The sequence below is a fragment of the Physella acuta genome, unplaced genomic scaffold (assembly GCF_028476545.2).
Source record: "Physella acuta isolate Inbredline_101_S28 unplaced genomic scaffold, ASM2847654v3 ptg001698l, whole genome shotgun sequence".
Classification (NCBI taxonomy): Eukaryota; Metazoa; Mollusca; class Gastropoda; family Physidae; genus Physella; species Physella acuta.
In genome coordinates, this window is record NW_026733211.1 from 77,387 (window position 1) to 103,966 (window position 26,580).

Genomic DNA, 26,580 nt, shown 5'->3' on the forward strand with positions numbered 1-26,580 from the left:
TATTCATTCCTTATCATGGTAATTGTGAATTTTAATTTTTTTTCGCTGCTTTGTTTTAAAAAAAACGTGTGGCACATATCAGGAAGGGACCACTAAATAAACAAAATTTACATTTATTCTAAGTACAAAGAAAATATTTTAACCCTCAACTGTATAAGTCCATTGTAACTGAAGTTATTTTTATTAATTAAAAAATAGTTCTCATAGAAAAGATAAGAAGCATAAAACGTTATTATATAAAAACATCTATGTACAATTAAGGTTTCTGTTATATTAAAAATAAAAGATGCAAGTATTAGCAAAAATGAAAAACATAAAAAATGAGTCTGGTACAGTTACAATTTCAATGAAATCAACAAAAAAGTTAAATAGTTCAATAATTTTGTGCACACCGGTGTTATTCAAAATGGCTGTTAGTCATTTAAATGCCAATTTTAATACACATTTATGTAAACTTTAAAGGCACTGCAAATCATTGTATCTTCTCACTGGAGAAAGCAATTGCTCAACAAAAGCCAAATTTAATTAAAAAAAAAACTTTTTTTATAAAAAGAAGAAAATAAAACCATTCCTTTTATTAATGTATCAAATCAGAATGCAAAACATTTTTCAAAAGAGAAAATATTTTACCTACATCAAAACTGCATGGTGAATTTAATAAAAATTTGATTCTTAAAGAAAAAGCTATTAATTGTCTGTCCTATGTTTTTTAAATATCACCAAAATAAAACAAAATCACATATACGATGATATGAAAGACAAGTTATAAGAAGCTACTTACAATGCATCATTTTAAAACAAAAGGTTTTTAAAAGTATAGTTGTAAATATGATTCATAAAATAATATTTATGAACAAAGTTAGTTTGAAAAAAGTATGCATTCGATTAAACATTTCTTAGAAACAAATTTAGTTTCCTGTTATAATGCATAACTGAATGACTTTTTAAAATATACTGGCCTAGAAAAACTAGATAGAGAGCTTTAATATTTCTTCTTATAAAAATTCAACATGACAGCTAAAATATGCAAGCTATGATGACCTAACAATGAGAAAATCATAATATTCATAAGCTGGTTATAGCTACTGCTAGCAGTTGCCAAATATAAAAACATTATTATATTTTTTATAAAATAAAAAGTAGGCTATACATTTATAAATAATGTTTTACAAAGCTTAAAAAATTGAATGCATATAAGAAATAATTAAATTAGAGTTGGATTAAAGTAAGAAAAAATATTTATCACAGTGTAGAGTATGGAATCTTTTATGTCATATATAGCCACAGAAAAAACAATTTAATTTGGCATTTCTTAAGAATAATTCAGTTTTTTACTTTTGCTGACCATAATTACTACATATTTATTTGTTTGAGATTATTATATCACATCGAATAATTATCACTTTGTCAATCTTACAAGCATTCAATCATTCAATTCATCAACAAAGAGACTTAATAAATTGTATTGATTGGAGTGGTGAGATTTTTCTAAAACTACTAGTCAATATAGTTTTTAAAGAATTTTTACCAGAAACATTAGTTACAAAAGTTAAATTTATGTAAGAATCAATAATCAGATAGCTGTATCTATTACCATGTTAAATGTATTCATGCTTAAAAACACCTTTGTCAACATTTTTTATAAACCACATAACCAGGACTATTAATATACTCATCAGTGTGTAGTAAAACCAACTGGTTCTCCATCAAATAAAAAAATTAAAATCACATTGCAAAAATAACTTCATCAAACATGTTAAATCCTTTCTTTGTTCCATCTTAATAACTCACAGCATTTAACACAAATTTCCATGGCAAAAATAGTTAAATCATTGTAAAATGTTTTCAATGATTCCCCAAATGTATAACATGAACAGGTAACAAAGTATGATCATTTAAAGATATAGATGGAGCATCAAAATCAAATCAGTTACTGCTATTTACAACATTGTGGGTCATCCAACACTAAATGAACTTTTTTAATGATTTAAAATCAGTTTTTTTAATATAGAAAGAATAGGTTTCCATTTAGGTCTATGAAAAGTTTAATCATATCTGGATGAAAATTAGGTAGCAAAAAAAAGTTCAAGTTAAAAAAAGTAGCAAAATATATTAAATATAATTACTCTATAACATGTCAACTGCAAATGTCTTTATTTTTACCCCTTATATACAGTAGCACAGGAAAGATCACATTAATAATATCACATTTTTCACATTAAATTAATATCCATTATATTTGCTGATTTCTCCATATAGATAAAAGTAATGCCTCGTGTATATTATGAAAAATATTTTTTAAGTCTACCTCTTTGTTGGATAACATTTTGCAAATATATATTTCTTGAATGAATTGAATTTCATTTTAGGTAAGTCCAATATATCACTTATTAAACCCTAAACTGTTTAACATTATGCTAATATTTTATGAATCTGTCAGATCTGAAGCAGTGTCTGAAACATTGGATATCACTAACGTAGTCAAATCTCAAAACTTTTATCACACAGTTCCAAGTGGTTGGAGTCAATCACCTTTTCTCTTAAGTTCCCATCAGCAGATTGAGGCTTGCCATGTTGGCTTGTGACTTTCTTCTGGTAGTTTTTGGACTTTTTGTTCATGTCCAAATGAACATCAAATGCTTTGGTGTTGAGTTGACCCTTCTCATTCCAGCTAGGAGAGTTTAACAGTCGAAGTTTTTCTATTGGTTGCAGGCTGTACTTCTCTGCTGGTTTTTTAGTTGGGCTGTGTCGGTTATGAGCATTGGGCGTATGTTTTGAGAACATATCCTTTTTAAGTTTTTGCATTGAGACAATGTTTTTGGCATCATTTTGAGCAGGATTTTTATGTTTTTCAATGAATGAGATTTTCTCACTAGGATCACTCTCATCTTCATCATAGATTGTGACCCCATTGGTTCCATCTGCTCTTGAAGTGTGTGGTTTTTTAAGAGATGGGTCTTTACCAGGATGGTATTTAATGGGGCTCTTCTTAGATGGGCTCGGCCTTGGTGAATAAATTACTGCAGTGCGATCAGATGTATCCTCATCTGAGGAATACTGTGCTAAACTGTCAGTGAAAGATTTAGATCGAGGAGGAGAGTAATCTTTTCCCTTTTCATCCATAAAACCATTTTCACTTGCGCCAAAGGCTGGCACTTTAGAGTGAGATTTTGCTTTGTTTTTTAATGTTGATTTAACATAAAATGGTGAGCCTTCCTTTTCTGTTGCGTTGTGAGGTGTGGGAATGATTGCAGGCAGTGTTGCTATTTTTACCTTATGGGGTGGTGTTGCAAGGGAATTCAGTGATGTGGTTACGCTAATTCTCTGACCAGAGTTACCAGAATTTTCTTTCTTAGTAGCTTGGTCACTTACTACATTAGCAGGAACATGCCCACTTACATGTTTTGAAACTGAATTTAATTCACATTCAGAAACAGAGGATGGCACATACTGAAGGGCATCTTTGAAAATTGTAAATCCATTTTGCTTGCTAAGCACCAAAGTGTGAAAACTCTCATTGCTTCCAAAGCTTCTATCAGAAAAGCTCCGCCCAAAATTATCTCCTGCATAATTGCCATTTTCAGCACTATCACTGGCCAGGTAGGAGTCAGGTCTTGCTTTCAGTTCAGACTGACCTGAAGAATTATTTTGAAATGGCTTGTCTGTTTTGCTACTTAAATTTCGAAAATGATCATCCCAGCATTGATCGGGTGCACAGTTTATTGTGTCTAGTTCATCTACTTTTCTATCTGGAAATCTTGAATACATTAGGTCACACGTGTGCTTCGTGTGGTCAACATCCTTGTTGGAAGTTGGGCTATGTGTGATATCAGAGGTCAACTGAAGATCCACTGTGGTTTGTTGGTTTGTGATTTCTGGAGCTTTTTTTTCTGGGAAAAAGAAAAACTACATATGAATAATCGTTAAACTTTTTTTTTTTCAAACAACATTCTTAATCTGAAATTGACAGTGTTTTCTTCAGCACACCTTAAAATGTACCTACTAAACTCACCGATGGCTTCCTTATTAATGAAGGCATTAGCCTGAACACTGTTAGCAGACCTTGCAAGTTTGTCAGTCTCAAGATGAACCTCCATAGTTGATCTTCTGCCTTTTAGCCAGTATGTGGGCATCATGCCTTTTCCCTGTGAAAACAATAACACCAGATGCAACTGTTGCCATGGATACAATGGAGAATATTTAATGGATTGTCACTATCCTGACAAAAAAAATTGATGAGTCTGAATGAATAGGCCAGTGAAATTAAATCATGTTTAACTACCTCTCACTATTGCCAACTACAGTATATTGTCTTTAGATTATATTTAGACATCCATTTTGCTAGAAACCAACTTAAAGATTAAAATATTTTTAAAAAGGTAAGTAATCTCATTACATTGAACATATGATCAAGCCTAATTTTTTTCATTGTTTGTTTCTAATTTGTAAAAACTAAATACATATTGGTCTGTACAGGGTTAATAGACTTGAAGGGGACTTACTTTTATCTCCACTAGACCTCTGGGCACCATTATAAAATCTGGATCGTTTTTCAGAATTTCATAGGTAAAGTAGCTAAGTTGTATGCGCAGGGCTATAAACATATAAAAAATAATGTTACAAATATATGGCAAATAGACAAAAATTTTAAAACTCTAAAGTCAAATTATGGGAAAATTAGCTAATACTTGACAATAAAAATTATAAATGTATGGATAGTAAAACACAAATAAGACAATATTAACAATATTAATTACAAATGCTTGGAAAATAAAATAAAAATTGGAAATATTAGACCAAACAGAATCAACATAAATTACAAATTTTGTTGTAATGAAAAATAAATAAAACAAAAATTTAAAAAATCTGGTAAGTTTGACAAAAATGAAACAATACATGTTTGATTGCAAGGGTAAAAGAGACAAAGAAATGACAGGTATAATTTCTACTCTTCTTACTTAATGAAATCCTATTTCACTTCATTTTTTAACTACATTCTATTGACACAATTTCACATTAATTTAGTGAGTTGAATTACATGGCTTATATACCAATAACCTGGTAAAATATAAATAAAAGCTACTTACGCATTCCCTGTGACTCCATGCGAGATGCAAGGTTGACTGTGTTACCAAACAGACAGTAGCGAGGCATTGTGTTACCAACTACTCCAGCAACAACTGGGCCTGAGTTCAAACCTACACAAAAAAAAACATCATGCAATTTTAGATTCTTATAGTTTTCTTAAGTACTGCTGTAATATATTAAATGTAAAAAGTTCTTTGAATTGAAATAAACAAAAGTACCTTTCAGACCTAAGACTCAATAGGGCAAAAGAAGTAGAGAAATAAAGGTCATTTATTTATTTTAACCAGGCTTATGAAAAGTTTTGATGGTCACAATGTTACGCCCAGCAGCCTTTAAATTGTCTAATGCTTAGTCAGGTACTCATTAGAGCTGGAAAACTGTAGCCCTGTGTCTTATTTCATTTTCTGGCTCTGTTACAAATGTCTTCCCCAAGTCATCCTAGTTCTAATGGCTATCTACTTGACTTGGCTATCTACATCAGGTAAAGCTATAAGAGCATTGTACTGGGTGGATATTTCTCTATCTGCAGCTGCCATGGATACAGATAAACTCTACTTCACCTCTCTGTGAACCATCAGGTCTCAAATAGCTGTTCTAATTTTATTGTATTTTTGTATTTTAAGACTCTTGGTTCACATCTTATTATTAAATCTCAATACAGAATGCTATAATTAAACAATATTGGCTTAGTTTAATTGCTATAATTAAATTAAGATTTAAAAGCATTTAAATAATAATGGAATATTATGAAATCATTGTCTCACCAATTCTGATGCGGAGTTGATTTTGAGGCCTGTGTGGTATGACAAAATGTATGACAGAATCTAGCAGTGCCAGAGACATGTCAGCCATGACAGGAGCATGGTCAGGGTTGGGTTCTGGACAGCCACAGACAACCATGTAGGCATCCCCAATAGTCTCAACCTGGGGATAAGAGATCAAACAAGTTTGTTTCTTTGTTTTCTAGCTCCATGTTTTTGTCTGATTTAATTTGCATTCTTGCCTAAATGTAGAATCTTTAACTACTTTAAATTGGGCCTGGCTTAAGGCATTGTATTTACATGTAGTTGAATTTTAAAGCTGATATAAAGCTCAATTCAAAATAGTTTGGACACGTTTTATTAATCTTTGGCTTTAAATAACTATTTAGTCTGTTAAGTCAGGGAGTTATTTGCTCTACTTCTTATCAGAAAACTGTCATAACTTAAGAAAATGATTAGCAAAAACTAAGTTCAACAAGAAACTCACTTTATAGACATTAAAGTTTTGAATGATGTTGTCAAACTGGCTGTAAAGTAAGTTCAACATTTCAACAATCTGAAATACATAAAAAAAAAAAATGGTTGCAGTTTATTCAAAGCTGTTCAAGAAGAATTTTTTTTTTGCTGCAGTGTAAATCTGTTGATGAGTTTGACTTAACTGCAAAAATGTAAATGTAAAACATAGAAAGTCAGAATTACTAAGTAGACCAAAATAGCTTGTGTAAACTTCTGATAAAATCTATACAGTATCAGAATTACTAAATAGACCCACACTACTTGTTTTATACATACCTCCATGGGTGTACTTTCCCCAGCCAGTGTAGTGAAGCCGACAATATCAGAAAAATAAATGGTCACGTCCTGAAAAGCTTCAGCTTGCACATGTTGTCCAGCCTTCAGGTCATCAGCCACTTTCCTGTAGATACAATAGTTGTGAAAATAAGAACAAAACTTAAACAATGATTTTCATAGGGGTCGGCGTGGTCGAGTCGGTAAAGTCAAGGCTGCTAAACAGAAAAGTCTCGAGTTCGAACCCTCGGGCAGATGAAGCTCAAAAAGAAAAGCAGGCTGAAATCGGAGTCAATGGCCACAATGACGCATAACCAGTTGACACGTATCCTTAATTGTAATAGAGGCGTGGTTGAGTCGGCAAAGCTAATGGTTGATAAATTTGAAAAAGTCTCAAGTTCAAACCTCTGGCAGATAAGGCTCGACCCCTTCCAATACTAAAATTAAGAACGAAGAAGAAGATTTATTTATATTTAACCTAAAACACATTTCTTGTGTGTCAAGGTGACAGGACCCACAATTGCTAATTCAAAAGTCTCAGGTTCAAATCCAGGCCCAGAGTCTGAAAGATGTACCTGAATCTATCAAACTCTGATGGGTACATGATTCAAATTAAGTAAAGGAAGCTGGGTATAGAACATTCCACACTATCAATGATATATGACAAGGTCACAGAAAAAGGTAAACTCTACTGCACCAGCATCAGGTCAGAAAGAATATCGCTACTTTTTTTCTTTACATTTCACATGACCAGCTTTAACCAGTTGTCTGAGAGCAAATTAACATTGCTGAGATAAAAACTCTGAAAATGGGCAAAGATAAAAGAGATATGTTGAAATTGTTACCTTGGCAGCATCCTGTACAGCAGTGTGTCAGTCTTTCTTTTCTCCTCCTCAAGCTGAAGAGTTCTCTCAGATACTAGATCTTCAAGGCGTGTGGAGTATCTCTCCATCAGAGCCAACATGTTATCAAGCACACCTGTCATTCTGACACAAACAAATGCTAAATATTAATTTCCAAGCTCAAAAGATCTAGCCTTCATTTTATAACAGTATAATTTTAACAGTTTAAAAAAAAATATTTTAAATTGGAAGAGGTTTTCAATGCTTTTCGAATATGATCATAGCATATTTTTTCAAATCTTATGGCAATGGCAGAGGCGTAGCGACCCTTCCCAGCGCCCGGGGACATACTTTCAATTTGGCGCCCCCTTGGGAGCAAATTTTCCATTTGCACCCCCACCCCTCGAACTTTTCATTTGCACCCCCCCCCCCCTCAAACTTTCAATTTGGCGCCCAGGGACATATGTCCCCCCCCGTCCCCCCCCCCCTTGCTACGCTACTGGGCAATGGTTTTGGAAAAATATTAGGCAGAAACTACCTGGATAATTAAAATTGTATTCGAATCATGTATAAATAGATTAAGCAAATCATAAAATAATGAGATAATAGATTTCAGTGTTTCAGAACTATAAACATAATTATATTTTATACATGAAAAACAGATGCTGTAAGTTATACTCACTTCAAAGGGCTCATCCGTTTCATGTTCCTGAGTACTTGCTTTATAGTTGGCCTATGCGTAGGGTCCTCTGACCAACAACTTTTTATTAACTTGACGAATGACATCATCACAACTTGATGTTCTGGGAACTCTTCAATGATGTGAGGTCGCATTTGTATATGTTCAGGTTCCACCTGGGCTATCCTCATAATAATGTCTATAGGAAATAAATATTTCATACTTATAGAGAATGGTTATATAAACATAATAGAAAGTGAGAAACAGCAGAAAAAGAAAAGAATGTAACATTTACGTAACAGTAGGGAACTGTTTATATTTATACATCCTTTTAAGTGATAATCATAATGGAAAAGATAGCCACAGTACTCTTTGAGTGGAAACTTAAATATAAGATTAAAAAATTTGCAAAAAATTATTTTTAACTTTTAAGCTTTAGGAATGCCACCATAACCAAGCAACAAAGTCTAGAATCTATGCCTATAACGAATCGATCTATTTTTCTTTTTTTACCTTTAGCAGACATGTACTGGAGCTCTTCACTGTAAGCAAAGTTCTTACACAGCAGTTGCTTGAGCACGATGCCAAGAGAGTAGACGTCTGCTTCCTTTGTGGACGTGACCTTCTCATTGTTCAGCAGACTTCTCAACACTTCTGGGGCTGTCCATAATAAATCTGATCCACAAAAATAAAAAGCATGAAGAGCTAAAACATTTCACTAATTTTTGTAAAACATATGGCAGCAATATTATGACAGGTTTAAAATATTGTTTAAAATAATTTACATTAATAATTATTTGTAACATTTAAAAAAAAAACAACAGAACAATCAATTATTAGTTTTATTTACAAATTCAGTATTAATTACATATTTTAAATAATCTCATAAGAATGGATTTGCCTTTCATAAAATGTTTAGGCAAAATATAAATTTGCAGAATTTGTATTTAAATTTGCCATTTATCTAAACTCACCTGTATAATATTTATCAGTACTTGTGTCGTCTGCTGGCTTCTCTCCCTTCTTGAATCTCTTAAGGCCAAAGTCTGTTAATTTAGCCACCCACCTGCTGTCTACCACACAGTTGCTGGTCTTTAGTCTTCCATGTACACCCAGCTCACTTGTGTGAAGGTAGTTCAAACCCTGGGCCATAAAAAAATGTTAATGAAATATACTTTTTAACTGTACTGATATTTGAATTTTCCAATTGGTTCAGCCCTGTTCAAAGATCATCATTTGCAACCTAACTCAATTATCTTTTGTTGATGAGTGGGGGTCTAAGGTATATATATATATATATATATATATATATATATATATATATATATATATATATATATATATATATATATATATATATATATATATATATATATATATATATATATATATATATATATATATATATATATATATATATATATATATATATATATATATATATATATATATATATATATATATATATATATATATATATATATATATATATATATATATATATATATATATATATATATATATATATATATATATATATATATATATATATATATATATATATATATATATATATATATATATATATATATTAGTGCTGTCATACCATTGTCAAATAATTTTAGAAATATACAAACACAATTCTACTAACATTAAACACAATTCAAACAAAACATGATCACAGCTACCCACAGTGCAAATGTCCAGTGCTATGGAGAACTGGAACATGGACTCTAGCTTGATGTCCTGGTTGTGAAGGATGTCCTCTAAGCTGCCCTTGCTGCAATACTCCCACAACACACAGATGTTGGGGCTCTCGGTACAGGCTCCATGGAAAGTGGCCAGATTTGTGTGTTTCAGAGACTTCATCTGCAATAAGAAATATACTCTTTTAACATGATTATTATGATAGTTAAGGATGTTAGTATGAGTTGCCAGATACAACAATTCAATTTTTTTTGCAATTATCGCCTAAAAATAAAGTGATATTTTATTTATTCATTTGATTTTTAAAAACTATTATTATAATAGTTTAAGGATGTTAGTTTGAGTTGCCAAAGAAAAAGTTCAAAATTTTGCACTAATTCCCTGTCGTGTGAAATTTTATTTTTTATTCACTTGATTTGTAAAAAAACCAGTATTGAGTGAATATTTACTTTAAAAAATGTATCAGTTAAAAATTTCATTATTAAATAACAGTAAAATCTGAGTAAAGCAATTACTAAACATGGCAGTGATGTTACTGTTTAGTTAGAACAAATGGGGTGAATAGCCATGTTTCTAACAACAATTGGAAATTAGGAATTTACAAAAAGGATCAGTGTAAGCAAAAAGTGAAATGTAAGTTTCTTTAAAAAAAAAAGCCAAAAGCTACATCTCAAACATGTTCATTATAAAATTGCCAGTCAGTTGTGGAATATTTTTTTCTAGTTTCTTTCACAATAAAACAATAAACAGAAGTATTTTTCATAGCATGGAAAAGTAAGAAAGATAACTCACAATTTTCATCTCTTTCAGAAGTAGTTTATCTTCCCTTATTGACTTTTTGCGCACTTTCCTCACTGCAACTTGGTCACCATTTAATTTAGCAACCTGAGGAAACACAACATGATGATGTTTCTTAATTACCTGTGCAAAATTTTGATTTCTCATCACCAAAAAACTTTTACTTACCTGTGTAAATACCTGACTTATCACCATCAAACTTACCAGTGTAAACATCTGACTTATCATCTCCATGAAACTTACCTGTGTAAACATCTGACATCACCATAAAACTTACCTGTGTAAACATCTGACTTATCACCATAAAACTTACCTGTGTAAACATCTGACTTATCACCATAAAACTTACCTGTGTAAACATCTGACTTATCACCATAAAACTTACCTGTGTAAACATCTGACTTATCACCATAAAACTTACCTGTGTAAGGATCTGACGTATCACCATAAAACTTACCTGTGTAAACACCTGGCTTATGTCACTATAAAATGTGTATTTACCTGTGTAAACATCTGACTTATCATCACCATATTGTCATGTCGACAGTTTGAGTAGCTGGATGTGTTTCCTGTAGATGTGTCGGATCTGTTATCTGAGCAATCGTTCAAAGACTGGCGACTGCCTAGGTTTGATACAGCCTAAGTAGAGTAAGATTTTTAAATTAGATCAGAACTTAATTCTTATCATATTTTCTCCCATCGATATCTGGTAAGACATTTTTCAAAACATTTTACCCTAGGCCTAGGTCCTACGGGTAAATTAAAGTAAATTGTTTGTTTTTAGTATAAGTTTCTAGAGTTCTGGTGAAGTATTATTGTAGTATTTGACATTATACGTTTTATAACCTACAAATTTACTATTATCAACCTAACGCCTCATTTTAAAAATACCATAGTAGCCGGACTGTTGAACAAGGTTTTTAAATGTACGAAAATTTGTTTTAATGTTACTTTACCATTTTATTATTATTCAACTATTATTGGGTGATTAAATCTTTACAGAAATTTGAAAGAAGGAAAGCAATTACAACTGTCATTTCTATGTCCACTATCCCTCTAGATATTCAATAAAATGGGCATGATATAGAATGGTATTTCATCTGTAAATGTTTTAATTCCTAAGGAAGGATGGCAATTTTTGTTACTACTTTTTGAAATATGATTTCTAGGGTTAAATAATCAAAAATAAAAGGCTGGCATCAACAATTCTAAAGTAGCATTTCAAAAAACCACGTTGCTATAAAAATGTAATTATATTGTGTAGTGTATAAAGTGGACCTTACCGCTTGTGATATAGGACCTCTAGAGATGTTGAAATTCAGCTCCGAGTACTTGACTTTCCATAATGTCTCGTACAGCTCTCTTTCTTTCTTCCACCACCTGTAACTTTCATAATTAAAATCTAAAGCCTACCATGAACTGAGACAACATATTAATAAATTGTTCTTAAATATCACAATCCAAAGTAAATAAATAAATAATTCATATCTTTATCTTTCATAATTAAAATCTAAAGCCTACCATAAACTGAGACTATACGTTAGTAAATAAAACGAACCACAGTAAAGACAAAGTCTTATCATTAACTTTCATAATTAATGCTTGAGTTCATTTAAAAATATATACATCAAAACTATGTTAAAAGTAAGATAATTCAGGGGAGTGATGGTCGGAGAAGATTTGGGGACATGATGGAGGAAAAATAAATTATGCCTTTTCTCTACAACAAAGTACCCTTAGTAACACATCAGATGTGGCTATGACCAAATTGTATGTCAACAGTTGGCTCGTTCGCTTTTCAGCAAATTTGTGGGAATTTAAGTGCATTAGACCGTACTTAAAAGAAATAGTAGGGAGGACTTGAACATACAACACAATTCTGAGAGGTTAGTCCTGTTGGTAAGCTCGCATATGACATGAACATACAACACAATTCTGAGAGGTTAGTCCTGTTGGTTAAGTCACCTATGTCATGAACATGAACAAAATTCTGAGAGAGGTTAGTCCTGTTGGTTAAGTCACCTATGTCATGAACATGAACAAAATTCTGAGAGAGGTTAGTCCTGTTGGTTAAGTCACATATGTCATGAACATGAACACAATTCTGAGAGAGGTTAGTCCTGTTGGTTAAGTCACATATGTCATGAACATGAACACAATTCTGAGAGGTTAGTCCTGTTGGTTAAATCACCTATAACATAAACATACAACACATAAACATACAACACACATCTGAGACAGGTCAGTCCTATTGGTTAAGTCACCTATGACATAAAAATACAGCACAATTCTGTGAGGACAGTCCTGTTGGTTAAGTCACCTATGACATAAACATACAACACAATTCTGTGAGGACAGTCCTGTTGGTTAAGTCACCTATGACATAAAAATACAGCACAATTCTGTGAGGACAGTCCTGTTGGTTAAGTCACCTATGACATAAACATACAACACAATTCTGTGAGGACAGTCCTGTTGGTTAAGTCACCTATGACATAAACATACAACACAATTCTGTGAGGACAGTCCTGTTGGTTAAGTCACCTATGACAGGAACATACAACAAAATTCTGAGAGGTCAGTCCTGTTAGTTAAGCTCACCTGTAGACAGTAGCGTACGCAGGGGTGGAGCAGGGGGAGCGGCCGCTCCCCCTCTGGCCATTTTTAGCAAAGTGGCGCCTTTTTGGAAACTTTTTAAACTCAAAGTTTTAAACATTGATATTTGTTAAAAACTTATCTTTGGTCGGCACATCTATGCTAATCACAAGATTTATTTCATGCAGCAATTAATTATAACAGTAATAGACTAGTAGAGTCAACGTTTACAACACGTATTAGCAGCTGTATCAGTTTGTCATTCTAAAAATAACCATTACGATGCATTGCACTGTTTAAAAAACCTCTACAGGCAGTACCGCTTGGCAAGAGGGGTGTTAAGTTTAAGGCAACTGTATAATGTATTTGCTTACGAATAATTGAATTAGAAAATGTTACATGTAAAACTTCAATCATAATTACTTTATATATACAGTTTAAATCGTGTAATTTATTTTTTAAAATTACAATGCAGACACAAATACAACTAATGTGGCACCTCTATTTAAATTTACTTATGGTCGAACTGCGTAGCGGTGGGGAAATTTTGACAAGGTCATCGACATCATCACGATGAAGTGGTAGTATTATGACAGTTTGATTACGATTACAAATTAAATGAAACAGTATCAACTTTCTATTAATAATTATTTTAGTTTACTAGATCTAGATTATATTTGAACAATGCTATATTTTATATATATAAAAAAAAAACAACAACTCAATTTTAACTTACACTGATCGCACAGTTAATTATCCGCTACTTATTTAAATCTACTTTTGAATCAGTATACATGCGTAATTGAATATGTATGGGGTCGTCCATAAATGACGTCACACTCGTAGGGGGGTCCGAAATTTTATGACGGTGTGTGATGAGGGGGAGGGGGGTTCAGATGGTGCGACGTCACACTTTTGCATTATAAAAAAGCAATGTTAGAAAACGAAGTTTAGACGTTATTTTGCGTTTTAGAAAACTGTTTCAATAAATTGTAATAACAATTGATTAAAATACTATATTTTGACAGAGTTCAGACAAGATTTTGGGAAAATATAGCTGTTTAAAAAAATTTAACTGCAATTTTGAGGGGGGTTGCAGGCTGAGGTGTGACGTCATTTTAGGGGGGGAGAGGTCTGGCTTTTTGGGACGACGTGTGACGGAGGGGAGGGGGAGGTAAAAATCGTCAAAAAAGCGTGACGTCATTTATGGATGACCCCTATGTTTAGAACAGTCATCTAAAAACTGACGCTATGTTTATTCTGAGTTGGTTATCCACCCCCACCTCACCACCACAATTGTGTAGAGCGACATTAATGTCACACCTTGGTATACGCTGGATTGGATAATTGACCTAAAGTGACCGGACAGTGGTGAACGAACTGATCTGTTAAGTACATTTGGGAAAACGCGTAATGATGTACCAAAGTACCATGCCGCCAGAATCATAGCTATTGAAACGTAAATCTCTGTGAATATTGTTTTTGCAATTATAGTAAAAGGTGTGTGAGCAGTGATCTAACCCATACCTTCTCAAAATGTTAAAAAATATCTTTAAAGAACACATAAAGTCAGTAGCTAATTAAAAAGTGAATGATATGTAATGGAAGACCAATATTTTAGTTGTATGTAGACTATTATTCCGATTGTTTTACTTTTACTTTGTAAAGCTAGTTTTTATACCAACTCTGATTTAAAAAAAAACTTTCATTATGCTGTAATATTTTAGCATTTATGATGACAATATATTTAGATCTGATTGTAGACAAAACACTTTTGTAAAAACAAATAGTGTTAAGTAATTATTGATTTGTTTTGATATTTATAATAAAATGTGTAGAATATACATATTTATATTAAGATATTGATTATTTCCATTTTTCGCTTGTCCCAGGAATTATAATGTAGTTTTTTTTTACAAGGGTTACGAAACAGATTATGCTGCGTTCATTGTTTTTGGTTGTAGTGTGATATATATATATATATATATATATATATATATATATATATATATATATATATATATATATATATATATATATATACTTATATAGAAGATATTACAAATTCGGCGCCTTTTTTTTGCTATTTTCGCTCCCCCTCCACCGAAAACCTGGGTACGCCTCTGCCTGTAGATGACCAGGAACGCGTTAAATGACATAAACATACAACACAATTCTGAGAGGACAGTCCTGTTGGTTAAGCTCACCTGTAGATGACCAGGAATGCGATAAACCCGGCCAACATGAGTGTAACGACGATGGGAGGGGCGACAAGCTCTACTATATTATCTGTGGAAATAAAATAAAATGAGTTACGGGCCTTGAATGAGGATAAACTGCAGTTTCTGTCTTACAGACCGACACGAATGTAAAATATTTTGGTTAAAAATATGCTTTCTGGCAACAAAAATTTGGAACCATTTGGAAACAACTTTTCAAGCCTAATGGACTGGAACACACACCGAAAAAAAAGATTCTATGTTAAAAATAGGTTCAGTTGGAAAATTTCTATAGTTTATTTCACTGTCCTAACTTTTGAGAAGAAATCTGAATTTGGAGTAGGCGTATGTAAGAAATTTCTATCAGGTAAGTAGGCCTATATTGAATTATAACGGTTAAGTCAGAGTTAAGAAAAAACTACTACAAGGGTTTACACTTTACACACTGATGTAACTGTTTCTCCACCAGTTGTGTGGCGTCAAAATAAAAACTGTTACGGGAAAGTGACTGGTAAAAAGCGCCGCCAACCTTTTCAACTATCTGGGTAAAGATTTATAGTTCCCCAGTGCATCGCACCCAGAGGCGTAGCGACCCTTCCCGGCGCCCGGGGACAAACTTTTCGATTTGCACCCCCCCCCCCCCCCTCGAGATTTGATTTGCACCCCCCCCCCCCTCAAACTTTCAATTTGCACCCCCCTCAACCTTTCAATTTATTTTTCCAACCCATTTTGGCGCCCCCTAAGCTTGGCGCCCGGGGACATATGTCCCCCCCCCCGCCCCCCCCCCCCCCCCCTCGCTACGCTACTGATCGCACCCCTAGGTTTAGTAGACATTAGGGACGGTTCGGTTAGGGGACAACTTACAGACTCAAGGTTGGGATCCGAACTCGTGACTTTAGGATCTACCGCTAGACCACGCGGTCCCCGTTCGCTGTAATCGGTCATTGCTAAATTGCTAAACATTTCGAGTTTTTCAGTTTCGTTTTTTTTTGTGTGTTTAAGTTTGAGTTTTTAATTCATGCAATAAAACAACATACGATAACCGATGAAAGGTTATTTAAAGTATTTACCACAATCGCAATCCTATTTCAGTAATAATACACCGTAGGCTCATAACACCAAAAACACCTAATATTTCACGTTGAATTAAGTTATTTCTATAACAAACAGCTTTGTGTAATAGTTTCTAGCAGCGCAACATTAACGTACTCACCAGATTAAAAAAAAAACCGCCACTACAGAAAACAACTCACAATCAACTGCTCTACTCAACTGAATATTCCAGAACTCACCTACGCTAGCTTTACCTGTCCAGACATGCAGACGTGTCCCCCTCGGCCAGGTATTCAATACACAAACACGCAGAAACCGGTTTTAGTGACACAATACCCAGAGCGAGCTATTGGACAAGGGAGGAAATCATTGCTTTTTTCCCCCCACAACCTTTGTTTACTAATAAATGGAATGTGAGGTTATCACCCTTTGTTTCCCTCTTGCTCGACAATAAAAGCTGCTGGCTAAAATAATTTATAATAATTTTTTAGAACTAAGTAAAATGTTCCGGTGGAAATTTTTTTATTTTAAAATCAATAGAACATATTTGTTGCATACCCGGGACGTAACAAACAGTTACAGAAATAATCAATATGCATCCGAACAGATCGATTTGAGTATCGATTTGTATCTATATTTAGCATGCGTGAAAGAGAGTAGTACAGTAAGGTGACCACGTGGGGAAAAAATGCCCCATTTTGAAGATAAATAAATTAATAATACTATGGTGATGGCAAAGTGATAAATGCAGCAAAATTTAGAATGTGTCTTGTTTTCTGACTAAGTATGAACTAAAAAAAAAATAATTGTTATTACAAACTTTTAGTATAACAGCTTGTACTCTTCTAGACAAAATGTGAAATAACGGAAAGAGGTTCAATGTCTAATTGTGAAAACGTGAATGATGAAATACAAAATTCATTGTTAATATTTAAAAAAAAAATAATAATCAAACAATGATTTTTTTTTAAAAATATATAAATTAACCCTAAATCTCACTCTTGGTGTAAATGTTAGGTTTAGGGATAAGATTTGTTATGTTAAAGATTTGTGGTTAGTTTTATGGTTAGGGAAAGACCGCTCTTTATTAGATTAAAGGCAACATTGCTTTACTTTCAATCACTTGAATCGTTGTTACTTTAGTTTTTCTTTTGACTAAATTCTAGTTGATACTTTGAGCCAGCTAACAAAGAGTTAAGCGTCAGTCTATAATTTTAGTATCGTTTTGTCTATATAGGAGGTTTGAAGTATTGCTACACTGGATGGAGCGAATTAACTAAGTATGATCTACTTATTTTTCAGCTTGGCTTTCTATAAAAGGTCATCTGAGAAGTTTTCTGGTGGGATCAGAGGATTATCGTAGTGGTGACATCAGTAGACAGTTGTCCGTTCTGATAAGGTTGTTCAGACAAAATGGTCAGGGTGGTTGTCCTTTTTGACATGATTGTTTGGGAAGTTGATTAGAGTGGTTGTCCGTTCTGATAAGGTTGTTCAGACAAATGGTCAGGGTGGTTGTCCTTTTTGACATGATTGCTTGGAAAGTTGATTAGAGTGGTTGTCCGTTCTGATAAGGTTGTTCAGACAAATGGTCAGGGTGGTTGTCCTTTTTGACATGATTGTTTGGGAAATTGATTAGAGTGGTTGTCCGATGTGATAGGGTTGTTCAGACAATTGATTAGAGTAGTTGTCCCTTCTGACCTGGCTGCTCAGGAAATCAATAGATTTCAGTATGAATTCTAAATACAACCGATCAACGGATTTAGACGAGATTGCCAAATCACCCCATCAACGGCACACGTTGCCCATGGCAACCGTTTGATCAAATGTGGAGTATAATTCAGTGACATGCCTGCTCTCTTAGCAAAGTTCACCTGCTGTGAATCAATCACATCAATTTAAGAATACCGCACTCATGCAAATGCTGCTCTTGTTTATTTTTATTTTCCTGCCCTCGCTCTATGGCTCAAGTATTGATGAACGATTTGATTAGCATCTTCACTTAGCGGACCCACACAAAAAAAATACAAGAAAAAAAAAGACAAAAAAACAACAACACTTGAATGACATCTTTCGTGGAATCAATAAATCAGGGAAAACCCAATGTTCTTGCATGAATGCTATTAGTTGGGAACGTGAATCAACGCCAGTCTTTGCATATCGCCCGTTTAGTTAGCGGGAAGTTCCGCTAAATCAAGTTCGATATCGGGACTTCCAAAAGATCAGTTGAAGAACGTATTTGTTTAGCAATAATTTGCCTGTCTAAAAACTGGACATTCGCCGGTGGGGGTTGGGCGGAGAGGGGGAAGGGGTGACTAGACATTGACATGGATGTTAATGGAGATGAAAAGTTTCTTTACATAACAAGAGTAACTAGACAGTCACAGGAGAAATACTTTAGCAAGCCCAAATTAAATGACGTTAATTATTTTACATTTTTTTCTATCTATAGTCAACAAAGCCAATCAAAAGTATATTTTGATGAGAGCTATAAGACCATTATTTAAAAACAAAAAGGTTTATTTAAATTATAGACAAATTATAGACACATTTATTTTAAAATTTAAAGGTAATTGGATTTGAGCAGGTATTTTTTTTAAAATAAAGGACAATAAAACTCCCTCCTCCACTTAATCTGAATGCACGCAAAAAGAATTACTCAAGTATGTATTGATGTATAGCCTCTAACAAATCTGTTGCCCGAGTTTATCTGTAGGTTAATCTAATAACGGGAACTTGTGTTGATTGATACAATCTCAGTTTGTTTCACATAGAGCAGTCATGGACAAACTGCGCCTTTGCTGTTGTGTACACGGTGCTGTAGGTTAATTTCTCGGCCTCTGTCTAGCCTACAGCACTAAACAGAGCGAGAACCGTCAAGTAATGACAGAAGGATTCACATATCCAGTTGTCAGTTGCGTCTTAAGGGGAGGGTGGAGGAGGGGGGGGGGGTCGCACAGAGTTATGAGAGTGACACCAAGGCAAAAATGTACAAAATGCATGAACAAAATAATTCTTTTTTTTTTTTGTTTCATTAGTTGAGTCACATAAGCTTTTAAGTACAGATTTACAGTAAGAGATTAGCACAATACATTGCGCTTGATTTAGGGTTTGTCTAGTTTAGTATAGTAGATGTGGTCAGGGTTAGTAGATACCTACCTAAAACAGAGAATACATTAGCAAGCTGTTACGCTTCAGCGACCAGATTTGCTCACCTTGGAGACAGTACTCGTTCTGAAATCCGCACGGCGGCTTGTCCGGGGGAATGTAATTGTCCGAGCCGTTGTAAGACTTGCCGTTCCCCCACCGGATGGGGTTTATCAGCTCCCAAGTTTTCTAAACGAAACAAAATATGATAATAAACATCAATGGCTGAACGAAGAAAGGCTTTTCAAGCATAAGGTCATCTGTATATACATATTTTAAAATTAAATATACCATAATAAAAAGAATTGCTGTTTGTTGCTAAGTTTGTTTTCAAAAAAATATATTTTTAAACAAACTTGTAAAAAAAAAGATAATTTTTATATACCGAAGAGGCATGGGGTTATCAAATGATCTAATTATAGAAGGTAAGCTAGAGAGGTGAAAAGTGCTGCTTCACAACACAAACATCACAACAACACAACAGCAAGTTTGGAATATTTTACAACACATCAGTAGGCACGAACTTAAGATGGAGATTAAGCAGTGGAAGGGTGTGAGAGAAGTGAACGGCCGTGGGGGGGGGGGGGGGGGGGGGGTGGAGTGAGAGAGGAGAACAGGGGGGGGGGGGAGTGAGAAAGGTAAGTCGTGGAAATTCATTTTTTATTTAGCTGAATATATATATATATATATATATATATATATATATATATATATATATATATATATATATATATATATATATATTATATAATATATATATGGAAAACTAAACTAAAAAACTTGAGGCTGTACCACGCAGAACAAAATAGGCAATGTAAAGATTATGTTCAGGGTCAGTGGCGTAGCGAGGTCGGGTGTCACCCGGTGCGGCACTTAATGGTGTCACCCCCCCAGAGGCATAGAGACCCTTCCAAGGGACAAACTTTCAAATTTTCGATTTGCACCCCCCCCTCGAGTTTTCGGATTTGCACCCCCCCCCTCAAACTTTCGATTTGCACCCCCCCTCGAGTTTTCGATTTGCACCCCCCGTTCAAACTTTCGATTTGCACCCCCCCCCCCTCGAGTTTTTCTCTATATATTTTGCTATTTTTTGCCTTGGTGTCACCCCCCTAAATGGTGTCACCCGGTGCGGTCCGCACCCCCCGCCTCCCCCTCGCTACGCCCCTGTTCAGGGTTTCTTCCAGACTTTTTTCTCCGGGGGGGGGGGGGGGCTCTTGACGAGAGATACTCGTCTTGAGTGTGACCCACAACAAAAACAAAAGTAACACACAGTATTGTATCAAGGGTGTGAGTAGATTATTTGCTTTGGTGGTGAGGTGCGGGTGAGTTGCGGGTAAAATAAAACGAGGGGTTAAACAACGACAGACAGCATAATCGAATGCGTACAAACTCAAGCATTAAAATAATTTACCATTTTAATAAGAATTTAAGCCATAAAATCTACATGTGAGACCCAGTATTTCTCTCAGACTTTTTTCTTGGGGGAGGGGGGGGGATGCATTTGAATTTTTCAAAAGAGAAGGAGGGGGGGGGGGGCGGACTAAATTTTTCGGGGGGGGGGGGTGGGGGGGGGGGAAACTGTTAAAGTATATATTTTCTATATACATGGAAGACGCTATTCGGGAGGGGGGGGGGTGGTATACACATGTTAAAAAATAACTGGGTATTGTGGTTCTATCAAAGATATTCCAGACAGTCAAACGATCTTTCACAATATTCCAAGCTAGCGCGGTAGGACAGTGTTGTTGAGATGTACATTGAACGAATGCCACCGGTAGGTAGTCGCGGATTCCGAGTCGTGCCCATAAGACGTCATTGACTCCGTGAAGCTGTGGTTTACGTGAGAAAACTAACCGCCTGTTTGTTACCTGTGGTTTGGCCTGTCAGGTCCGAAAAGGGCTGTAACTTTATAGAGAAACCAACAACAATATGAAGAAGGGAATTGGAAGATAATACAAGAAATATATGATACCACTTGCCAATTATAGGATGGCCTAGAAATCTCTTGACGGTGGCCAATGTTCTTGGAGAAAACAAATAAGCTACTATAGATAAAATGGAACAAACTCAATTTAACATAACAAATTCAACAATTTGTCCCGTAAGTATTTTTTAAAGTAATTTGGGAGCAACATTACACCAGAATGTTCGACCGAGCTTCAAACAAGTATAAGGAGAAGTAATGGAAATCAATGCCTGACATTTCCGTGGAGGTCGATTTATTACTTTCGTTATCCGGGTAATGCAATCAAAGGTAGACTAAAGGAATTATATTTTTAAAAAAAACATGTTCGCAAAAAAGTGATGTTTATAAATTTATTTATGTTAGAGTGAGACTCTATTGTAAGGTCGAACAAACAGTAACATCAGCATAACATCTGAACACAACTAAAGGTATTCTTCCGTTATATGGTACCTAGTGCATCTTGCTCAAAATGTAGCAGAAGAAAGTCTACCGCCCTCCCGAACGAAATGAAATTTATATAGAAAATATATACTTTTAACAGTGTCAGCCCCCCCCCCCCCCCCCCGGAAATTTTAGTCCGCCAACCCCCATCCCCCCCCCCCCCCGAAAATTTCAAATCCGCCCCCCCCCCCCCCCCCCCAGGAAAAAGTCTGGAAGAAACACTTGTTCAGAGTATTTTCAGGCATTTCCCCGAAGCACGTCTACAGCCCTCCCCTATAACGAAAAATATTTTATTCAGAAAATATATACTTGAACCAGTGCCCCCTCCCCACGGAAACGTAAGTAATCACCCTCTCCTGAAAGTTTCATGTGCTCCCCCCCCCCCCAACCCCCACCGCAGAAAAATGACTGAAAAAAACACAAAAACACTGATTAAGTTGGGTTTAAGAGTCCGGGTATTTAGCTTAAGTCTGAATTGGGGTTTTGTTGTGGACAGGGCTGGATTGAATGGACGGTTAACGTATAGTGGTACCCTCTAACGGAACAGTCCCTACTTATCTCATGGCATGACAATGTGGTGGTGCATTACGTGGTGCCGCGTGGTGTTCGCGTGGTGCAGTACAAGACGTCGACAACACCAACCAGCCAATCAGAACGACGCTTACATCTAACACGAATCAGCCAATCAGCGTTACGCTTACATCAAAGTACTAACCTTAAACTCAAGCTCAGACTAAAACAAAAGCAACGAATCAAATTAACCAACTATGCTTTTTGTTGTTGATCAACTTCGCACTTAAATCTAAATAACAAAACCTTTACCCGGGGCGACCCCCCCACCCCCTCACCCCACATAGACCTAACCAAAAATACTCCATTGATAATGAAAGCATTTACAAAGCCGGGGGGACACAAAAAACTGAGTAAGGCGACTTTGTGAGCAGTTGCATATAAAACTATTCCGTCGGTGCAAAATAGAATTAAATAACTTTAACTCTTCTCTTAATTAAAGCAACATACTTTAACTAAGAAACTAAATTTTACTGTATATATAGGCTATATATATATATATATATATATATATATATATATATATATATATATAAATAAATATACATGCATTTATCATTTTACGCACGTATGAATCTACATTTGTAGAGTTATTTTGTTGTTTGTTAGTTTGACATACATAGAGCTCCTCTAGAGGCGAGAATACAAACACATTAAACACCACATATGCATGACAGGATACTGGATACTAGCATATTAAACATTGACAACCATCACTGGTGTTAATTCGCGTAGACATTGAGTATATTATATATATATATATATATATATATATACATACATATATATATATATATATATACATATATATATATACATATATATATATATATATATATATATATATATGTATGTATATACATACATATATATATATATACATACATATATATACATACATATATATATATATATATATATATATATATATATATATATATATATATATATATATATATATATATATATATATATATATCACTTCCCCGAAAACAGATTAATCTAACTCTATTTACTAAAGTTTTAACAGCTGCTTTCTAAGGCGGTATGATGAAAAAATACTAGTGTATAATTTTGATATCAATTGATAACTAAAGTAATGAAAACACATATCCCACCGATCACTTTTTAATTTTGATTGACCTACAGAGGTCACGTGAACAAATAAAAAAAGCCCAATGACTTACCTCTCCATTCAAGGCGTACCTAGTTATGACGACCTGATGGAAGATGTTGGATTTGTTCATATCCCAGATCAGGAAACTCGACTGCCTGTCCGCGTTGTCGTTGGTCAGGAATCGACCCGTCATTCCTGAACAAATGTGTTTGAATCCTCATTAAAATTTATTGTAATTGTGGAAAATTAATTAAACTTTAAAGAGTAATTTAAATCCTAGAAACAAAGAATAACAATATGAAGAGAACATGTCTCGCTGAATACTAAATACTAGTCTAAATGCTTGTTGTTAGAAATTCGACGGTGTTTTTTTTTTAAACTTGAATTTTCTAAAATAAATTTTTTGTACTGACCACACCCCTAACAGAAAGTCACCCACCCACAACACTGACAGAAAGTCACTCACAACACTGACAGAAAGTCACTCAGCCATAACAGTGATAGAATGTCACTCACCCATAACACTGACAGAAAGTCACTCAGCCATAACACTGACAGAAGGTCACCCATAACACTGGCAGAAAGTCACCCATAACACTGACAGAAAGTCACTCACCCATAACACTGACAGAAAGTCACTCACCCATAACACTGACAGAAAGTCACCCACCCATAACACTGACAGAAGGTCACACATAACACTGGCAGAAAGTCACCCATAACACTGACAGAAAGTCACCCACCCATAACACTGACAGAAAGTCACCCACCCATAACACTGACAGAAAATCACTCACCCATGACACTGACAAAAAGTCACTCACCAGAGAAGATCTTGTTCTTGCTGGCGTTGAAGATGTTCGCCCCTGTAAGAGGTAGGCCCTTTGTCAAAGTCTCGTTCACGGCGATGGCGTACAGGTAGAAGGCGTCGTAGAGGAACCTGGAGAACTTGTCAGGCTACAGGGGGGGGGTGTTGATAGTGTTAGCACTATAAAAATTTACCTTGCTGTAAATTCAGCATTGGATCAGTGTTTCTTCCAGACTTTTTTTCTCCGGGGGGGGGGGGGGGGAGCACTTGAAATTTTCGGGGGGGGGGGGGGGGGGGGGGGCGGTAGACTTTCTTCGGAGAGGCTCTGCCCCCCGAAGAGATGCCTGGAAGAAACTCTGCTTTAGATTTCCTTACTGTGACCTCGGCCTGTATAGTTCAATACTATACCAAGGTGTCGTTACCGAAACTAAGAAGAATCAGGCACTCGTCACAGTTTTATTTTGAAACGTTATACTTGTCACAGTATTTGTTAAAACTGTAATTTCCTTTTAGAACAGGGTAATTTCAATGAATGGAAACTCAAAGGAAATTTTTCATATAAAATTGTATTAATTGCCTAATTAATTTAAAATAAATAGCAGATTTACTATTTTAGCTGTAATAATAAAAACTACACGTGAACAAACCACAAATGGCCGAGGTACCAGTTGTTTAAAAAAATTACTTATATTACAGTCACGTTATATATTAGTTAATGAATCAATTATTTTACACTCTCGTTAAAAATAAATGATTTAATTAACCACTTATATTACACTCACGTTAAAAATTATTTAATTAACCACTTATGTTACACTCACGTTAAAAATTATTTAATTAACTTCAATTAAAAAAGTAAATATATATTTATTTGCCGTACTAGAAATATTTTTTCAAATTGTTAGTCAACTTAAATTTTTTTTATATTAATTTAAGTCAGTTAAGGTAAAGAGTTTTCTAAGAACAAGAAGAACAAACAGACACACGTACATCAGTGGCGTTGGGCATGGTTGGGTCCTTGGCGAACACTCTCCTGGCGGCTGCTATGGCTTTTTCTGTGTCAATGTGCCACTCCGTCACGTAGTGGTATGTAAACTGTGGAAACACGGACGATAGGGTTAGGTCCCGGGTTCAAATCACGACGTGAAAGTATTTTATTTTACCATCAGATATGATATGGATATCGAATGACCTTGTTTGTCTTCACAACTCATGTGCAAGAACATGGTGGTTGTAGGATCGCATCAAAATCCATTACATATAAGCGGTTAAAAAAAACCAAAAAAAAAAACCCGCAGTCTCATTAGTGTTAAAATATAGCAAACAAGCAGGGAACTAATTTAAAAAAACAACTAGCAAGTAATAAGGAGGATTATTCATGTACATACAAGGACGTGGGTGAGAGAGATAGCCACATATCTCAAGCGTGGTTCCCAAGAATAAGTCTGTAGGATGTCCCCAGTGTACATCCAGCTCTGGCCGGAAAGATGCGCAGCGTAAAATTGCGCCACGGAAAATTGCTCACAAAAAAGTGCGCAATGGCATTTTTGTTTTCTTAAATCGAGAATTATAGGCATTGACAAATAGTGACTAAATTATGTAAACTATAGCATAATAAAACATATTTCCGCGAAATATGATAAAATTAAAGTGTATGTATAATTAGTTTGTATTTGATCATTTTTCTATTTGCGCAAATTTCCATTGCGCAGTTTTCCGATTGCATATTTTTCGGAAACCTCTTATGGAAAACCTGAATCGAGCTGGGGAAGCTAAAGCCAACTGGATATAATTAATAAAACTTAAATTTCTCACTCAAGTAAAGAAGATTGTGGTAGCCTCACCTGACCATATCACCCCCCCCCCCCCCAACAACACAATACTTAAATCTCCCACTCACGTAAAGAACTACACAATACTTAAATCCCCCACTCACGTAAAGAAGATTGTGGTAGCCTCGCCTGGCCATATCAGCCCCCTCCCCCCCCCAACACAATACTTAA

The 26,580-nt window shown here is 34.9% G+C and overlaps 2 protein-coding genes across 3 annotated transcripts in view; both read right to left on the reverse strand.

The window, feature by feature from the left end:
* Positions 1-164: 164 nt before the first annotated feature.
* On the reverse strand, positions 165-26,543 carry LOC131929955 (atrial natriuretic peptide receptor 1-like). 2 transcript variants are annotated; one of them, XM_059286339.1, is made up of 21 exons: positions 26,514-26,543; positions 25,568-25,672; positions 24,594-24,726; positions 23,840-23,964; positions 19,744-19,864; positions 15,467-15,548; positions 11,948-12,044; positions 11,166-11,303; positions 10,659-10,751; positions 9,852-10,028; positions 9,134-9,302; positions 8,673-8,834; positions 8,163-8,358; positions 7,484-7,624; positions 6,642-6,765; positions 6,337-6,405; positions 5,853-6,012; positions 5,088-5,198; positions 4,503-4,594; positions 4,013-4,145; positions 165-3,890 (listed from the first exon to the last, which is right to left on the reverse strand). In XM_059286339.1, the coding sequence occupies exons 2-21, from the start codon at positions 25,583-25,585 to the stop codon at positions 2,482-2,484; spliced, it is 3,750 nt and encodes a 1,249-aa protein (XP_059142322.1). In that variant the 5' UTR covers positions 25,586-25,672; positions 26,514-26,543; the 3' UTR covers positions 165-2,481. The 2 variants fall into 2 exon arrangements, with proteins under 2 accessions (XP_059142322.1, XP_059142324.1); XM_059286341.1 differs by lacking the exons at positions 11,166-11,303; positions 11,948-12,044; positions 15,467-15,548; ... (3 more) ...; positions 25,568-25,672; positions 26,514-26,543 and adding an exon at positions 10,942-10,958.
* LOC131929946 (atrial natriuretic peptide receptor 3-like) overlaps positions 26,255-26,580 on the reverse strand; it is a 51,505-nt gene continuing 51,179 nt past the window's right edge. The window contains exon 8 of the mRNA XM_059286330.1: positions 26,255-26,359. Within this exon, the coding sequence (XP_059142313.1) occupies positions 26,255-26,359 (105 nt within the window). The remainder of the gene's footprint in view (positions 26,360-26,580) is intronic.